The 6679-nt window shown below is 32.5% G+C and overlaps 1 protein-coding gene across 1 annotated transcript; it reads left to right on the forward strand.

Annotated features, from left to right (window-relative positions):
* The first annotated feature begins 2129 nt into the window (after positions 1-2129).
* Positions 2130-6263, forward strand: LOC146897434 (protein IQ-DOMAIN 17-like). The gene is made up of 5 exons (XM_085734538.1): positions 2130-2984; positions 3122-3415; positions 3840-4088; positions 4301-4438; positions 4972-6263. The coding sequence occupies exons 1-5, from the start codon at positions 2856-2858 to the stop codon at positions 5818-5820; spliced, it is 1659 nt and encodes a 552-aa protein (XP_085590664.1). The 5' UTR covers positions 2130-2855; the 3' UTR covers positions 5821-6263.
* The last annotated feature ends 416 nt before the right edge of the window (positions 6264-6679 follow it).

The raw sequence follows: 6679 nt of genomic DNA on the forward strand, positions 1-6679 counted from the left end.
ATCTACAACAGAGCACTCCATTTTGGGTGCTTAAGTGGGCCATACATGTACACATCATCTATTTTTTTAATTTTCAATTATATTACTTAATAAGCACCCAATCTCTCCAACCCAGCACCTCAAAAAAAAATAATAAATAGATCCTATTAATAACTCAATGTAATTGTATTTCAACAAAGTTTATTGATTTGTGTACAATTTATTACATATGGCCCATGAAAATTAAAGAGAGAGAGGGTGCTTATATAGCCACCTTTCTCTATAAGCACCAAACATTTTCTCTTTACAATGAGGGTGCTTATTAATTCCGGTGCTAAATAGGTGAAGCACCCACCATTGCGAATGCTCTAATTGCTTCCGCTAAATCAAACTCTAGTTGGTTGATTTTTTTTTGTTGAAGGGAACTCTAGTTGGTTGATGAATGTCTATGTTTGGTTCTATTCATGTATAAAATTGTTTAATGTTTAATGTATTTAAATTCTTTATTTAAGAATAACAAAGAAGGACCTTTGTACCAAAAAAGAAATAATAGCTTTTTGTGATTCCATTATAGAAAAAGCCACTTTTGGTTTCTCTCTAGGCTACCCTCTCAAGTTGCTTTGCATCTTTCCCTAGTTTCAGGGTGTGTTTGGATCAGAAGAGAAAGTGAAAGGAAAGAAAGTAATAGGAAAGAATGTAAAAGGAATGAAAGTGGATAGAAAGTGGGTAGAAAGTGAGATGATTTGTGCAGTTGTTTGGTTTGAGTGATAGTGAGAAGAAAGTGAAAGGAAAGATAGTTATATAGTTAGTAAATTGACATAAATATCCCTACATAATAAATATAATATTTAAAGTATTTATAAATATATATAAATAACTACCGTCTTAAATTTAAAACAAGTAATTTCTAAGTATATATTTTTTTTGTTGGAATTAATTTATAAGTATATTATATTATATTATAATAAATTAAACAAAAGCATATTAATTAAAGAAAAAAAAATAACGTTGATAATAAAATGTTTCAATGCAATGGTTCTTTGGTAATTTATGCATTCCCTCATGTTTCTGCACTTTGTGGGGTGGAAAAGTTTCAGACCATGGGTCCCACAAAAAACACACTTTCTTTCCTTTCTGACATTGAACCAAACCATGGAAACACTATGGATACACGTTTATCAAGAAACTTTCTATCCCTTGTGTTTTCTTTCCCTAACCTATCTGCTGATCCAAACACACCCTCAGTCTCGTGGACATCGTACTCTCTCACACACATCCAGTTCTTATTTTATTTTTGGTCATATTAACCACGGCTTCCGGAACACTAGTTAAAGAACTTAAAAGAAAGTTTTAAATTAAAAATATCACTTTTTATATATTTAGGACCTTGAATACACAAGTTCCAATCTAACATTACTATATTTGGCTTCCTTAACCAGTGCCCTAGCGAGGCACTGGTTAACATTTTCCTTTTATTTTAAGGTTATGCTAATATGTCTCTTTAAAGTATAAGTTAAAGAGTTAAAATCATTAAAAATAATTTGTTTTAAAAAATAAAATTTAAATTTTAAAAAATGTTAAATATACAATTTTTAAGAAAATACTTCCATATTTAATGTATGTTTGGTTTTACGATGATAAAAAATAATATATATATACTTTATATTTAATTATTTAAATGTAAAACGATTTGTGTTTAAATACATTAATATAAAAATGAGTTCAACTATGTATAAAAATAATCTAAAATAAAAAATTAGGGCATAAATTATCATTTTTGTTCTTCTTCAAAAATAAAAGTTATCATTTCTTCTTATTTTATACTCCTTTTGTCCTTTTTTATAAGATTATTTTACAAAAATCACGAGTATTAAGAAAAATTGTTAGAGTAATAAATTTATCACAAATGCATGTTACTATTACCAAATTACCTTTTATCTTTTTTTTTGAGAGAAACATTTTATCTATAAAGATTATTTATCGTTAATTTTTTATATCTCAAGGTATGTTGATAATATTAATGAGAGGTGTATTTAGAAAAAAAAATTAATAAATACATCTAAAAATTTATAGATAATCTTATATTTAAAGACACAACTTTTTTGTAAAGTAATCTTATAAAAAGGAACGAAAGAGTAATAATATATCTCACACACATCCATTGATTCAACCTTCAATTATTATTCATATTCATTATTCATAACATTAAAAGCCTAAGGTATACCTTCTGACACTCCCACTGCTGTCCACCTTCATGCCACAAAAATCCATAAGCTTTGCACAATTAGATTCATTTACATAATAATAAAATTTTGGATTTTAATATTCTATGCTACCCCCTCCTCCTCTCACTCACTCACAAACACAGCCTGTCTCTGACTACCATTATATTGAATCATAAATCAATTTGTATACAAACTTTGAAACCTTGTAGTACTCAACATAATCTTATAGCATGATTTTAATTCAATATTTTATAGTAGTACATTGGTCAAAATAATTTATTAATTATCACAAAGAAACAAACAGTAAGGTGAATGAATAATTATATATTCATTTTTTTTGGTAGCTCTCTAAGATTGTTATTAGATATTAATTTCACTGCAAGAATGATTCATTTATTTGCACAAATGAGGACAATTTACCTGTAACATTGTTGAATGTGTACTTATGATAAAAATAACAAAGATTGAACCAAAGATCCACAAGTGTTTCTTTTAGCTTTCCTTGTTTTTCTCCTTCTCTTCTTTAAAGACTTTACCACCCAACCAAGTTGAACCTTTATGTCTTCAACACTGCAAAGTTTTTAAGGCATTTTCTAAGTGTTTTTTTTAGTAGTAGAATTTTTTTTTTGTGCTGTAAATGTTAAGTTTTACATGGGGAAGAAAGGTAGTAGTTCATGGTTAACTGCTGTGAAAAGAGCATTCAGATCTCCAACAAAAGATAGTGAAAAAAGAAGTGGTAGAAGAAGAGAAGATTGTGATCAAGAAGAAGATGAAGAAAAGGTACTTAAAAAAATTCTGTGAATTTTTCATTTTTGTTTATAGTTTTAGTGACCCTTTTGTTTTTACATTCTAATTCATGGAAATGAAGTATTGAAAGAATGAAAACAATGAAAAAAAAAACTTTTTTATTTTTGTAGAAGAGAGAAAAAAGAAGGTGGATTTTTAGGAAACCAGTGAATCATGAAACAGTGAATAATACACAACAAAGTACACCAACAAAGTTGAAGCATGATGTTGTTAGTGCTACAAGTGTGGCTTCAAGGACAGATCAGGATGAGAAACATGCTCTTGCTGTGGCTATGGCTACAGCTGAGGCAGCAAGAGCTACTGCTCAAGCTGCCGTGGAAGTTGCAAGGTTGACTAAGAGTTCAAATCATGCTAGGGAGCATTATGCTGCTGTTGTGATTCAAACTTCTTTTAGAGGTTATTTGGTGAGTTCACATAACAGATCTAATTGCATGTTTGGAATTACTGCGAGTTTGACGAAATCACGGTGCCACTGTAATTTTGTTGAAGCTCTTGCATGTTTAGAATCACTTTATGTCTGACAATATCATGGTGTCACTTTGTTGAAGTTCGAAAGTGTAGATTTTGCAAAATCACGAGACGACGAGTCATTGTGATTCTACCAATTGCCACAATGATTTTGGATCAGTGGTGAGTTTGGCAGAATCACAATGTTCAACCGTGATTTGGCAAAAACTACGCTTTGGAGCTTCAACAAAATGACCGTGTCAATGTGATTTCGTCAAATCAACCCATGTATTAAATTTTCTAACCTTGATAAGAAGTTTGTGTTATATGAAATTGAAAAGTACCTTTTTTCCTTTCTTGGTGTGTTTTTGAACCTTGAAGGCAAGAAGAGCACTTCGTGCGCTTAAGGGGTTAGTGAAGTTGCAAGCTTTAGTGAGAGGTCACAATGTTAGGAAGCAAGCAAAGATGACACTTAGGTGCATGCAAGCTCTTGTTAGAGTACAAGCAAGAGTTCTTGACCAAAGGATAAGGTCTACTTCACATGAAGGAAGTAGAAAATCAACCTTCAGTGACACTGCTAGTGTTTGGGATTCGCGGTATCTTCAAGACATTTCAGATAGGAAATCAATAGTAAGTCATATGTTACTTTGATTTGATCAGACCAACATCATTGTAATCGAATTTTGTGTACTTTTCTTTTCCATGCTTTTAGAAGCAAAGATTATGTTTGGAAACAAAAGTGCTTTTTGGTTACAAAAGCAAAGGAATAGAACTTTTTAATTATTTTGGTGTTCTGTTTATAGGCTTATGTGTTTGAATCTTTTGTGTGGTTGTTTTGGCAGTCAAGAGAAGGAAGTAGTATTGCAGATGATTGGGATGATCGTCCACACACAGTTGAAGAAGTTAAGGCCATGTTGCAACAGAGGAAAGAAGCAGCAATGAAGAGGGAAAAGTCCTTGTCCCAAGCATTTTCACAACAGGTTTTAGTTTCACCCTCTTTTTCGCTTTATTTTCTTGTTCTAAGTCTGCATATTTGGATTGATAGCGAGTTTGCCAAAATCACTATGCCGAAAAATCTACATTTTGAGCTTTAACATTACAATAGAACCTAGATTTTGTCGAACTCATCGTGATTCCGAACATTTACTCATGAGTGCATGTGTCTTTCCACTTCTGGAGGAGTAAAATTGAATCTAGAGTTATATAATTGATTTTGAATTTTTTGGATCTTCTCGAGCAGAATTGGTTCTAACTTGAAACTAGAATTTGGAGTTTTTGCCTCAACAATTGATTTTTGGTATCGAATTTAATATTCAACTCACTTTTACATGGAAGTATTGAAATATAAATCAATGTACATTCAACTCGCTTTTAGTTAGAACCAATTTTACACAATCAATTCTTTTTTTGGTTACAATTTTACGCAATCAATTGATTCAAAATCAATTTATATCACCGCATAACCAAACACCAAAGCAATTTTCTTAGCTATTTGGCTTTAACAATTTCACAGATTTGGAGAAATGGTAGGACATCATCAATTGGAAATGAAGATGAACTTGAAGAGAGACCAAAATGGCTAGATAGATGGATGGCTACAAAGCCATGGGAGAATAGGGGAAGGGCTTCAACCGATCAAAGAGACTCTATTAAGACTGTGGAAGTCGACACATCTCAACCTTATTCATATCTAGGAGCAAATTACAGAAGATCACATCCAAATTATCAATATAATCCACATCACCAACCACAAAGACATTCCATTGCTTCACCACTCCATAGATCACACCAAAATGGATCCGTTCACAACCAATCCATCACTACTCCGTCTCCAGCAAAATCAAGACCTATTCAAGTCCGATCGTCAAGCCCTCGTTGTGTTCGAGAAGATAGAAGCTACCACCACACCTCTCAAACACCAAGCTTAAGGTCTAATTACCATTACAATGGGAACTTGTACCAAAATAGTAGGGGTGGAACAAGTAATGGTAGTTGTAACAGTATTGCTTCTACTACTGCTTCAGCTACATTGCCTAATTACATGCAAGCAACCGAGTCTGCCAAGGCTCGAATTCGGTCGCAGAGTGCGCCAAGGCAAAGGCCATCGACTCCAGAGAGGGATAGATCCGGATCAGTAAAGAAAAGGCTTTCTTTCCCTGCTCCTGATCCTTATAATGTAGGAGGAGTTGGTTATGGAAATTATGGACATAGTTTAAGGAGTCCAAGTTTCAAGAGTGTGAATGTAGCAGCATCACATTATGGATTGGAGCAAAATTCCAATTACTCTTCTTGTTGTACTGAGAGTCTCGGTGGCGAGGTTTCACCTTCGTCAACCGGTGACCTTAGACGGTGGTTGAGATGAGATGATTCAACTACACTCAGTTTCAACGGCTCTGCAACGACTGCGGAGTATTCGGTTACAACTATGACACATTAGGTTATTTTTCACCATTCACTTATTTTATTTAGGCTTGTGTGATGTTTTTAGTGTTTGTTTATTTTAGTATTAACCCTTTTCACCCCAAAAGAAAAGAAGTTAGCATAGGGTGAACCTAAAAATCTGATGTTAGGAGTTGAGAAGCAAGTACTATGTTGTTGCTAGGAAGCTGAGAACCATGTATTGTGTTTTGGTTTTATCATTTGTTTGTTAGGATGCCAAGATAAATGCTGGCCATATGTTCTGGCCTACCTCACTTGGGGTGTTGAACAATTGCCTACACAACAAGTATGTCCTTAAATGGACTGTCTTGTCACAATAACATGTAATATTTTGGAATTTCAATTATGGTTGCCTTTTGTTTGCAATGTAATATTTAACCTTTGCTTTTGTTTCAATCAATGTATATAGAGTAAAACAGCAGTTGGGTTCTTAGAAATTGTAACAATAGTCTTCCAAATTTATGAAATAACAATATTTTTTTTAAATTAAAAAATGTTAATTAAAATTTAATTGTTCAATAAAAATATCTCTTTCGTGCATTAAATTAAATTAAAGTTCTATATTTCTTAGGTGTGGACCTGAGGGTGGCGGGAGGGGTGACAACCAACAACACCATTTTTGAGGAGCATCAAATTTGTTTAACTCGCTTTAATTAATTGTATTGAAAATATATTTTTAGAGAACTTTGATTATGAATGAATCTTTTACAACAAAAAATGCAAGAAGAAATATATTCAAATAATTAAAAGGAAACAATTTTTTTAGTTCGCTCAGGGCACAA

Source organism: Medicago sativa, chromosome 8 (genome assembly GCF_051527215.1).
Source record: "Medicago sativa cultivar Bolivia chromosome 8, Bolivia_mono, whole genome shotgun sequence".
In the NCBI taxonomy this organism is placed as follows: domain Eukaryota; kingdom Viridiplantae; phylum Streptophyta; class Magnoliopsida; order Fabales; family Fabaceae; genus Medicago; species Medicago sativa.

Bases quoted from the DNA above. Each gene is read 5' to 3' on its own strand.
- LOC146897434 (XM_085734538.1), top strand. From the start codon at position 2,856: ATGGGGAAGAAAGGTAGTAGTTCATGGTTAACTGCTGTGAAAAGAGCA. The intron at 3,416-3,839 runs GTGAGTTCACAT...TGAACCTTGAAG, and splicing joins CTTCTTTTAGAGGTTATTTG to GCAAGAAGAGCACTTCGTGC. The intron at 4,439-4,971 runs GTTTTAGTTTCA...ACAATTTCACAG, and splicing joins CCCAAGCATTTTCACAACAG to ATTTGGAGAAATGGTAGGAC.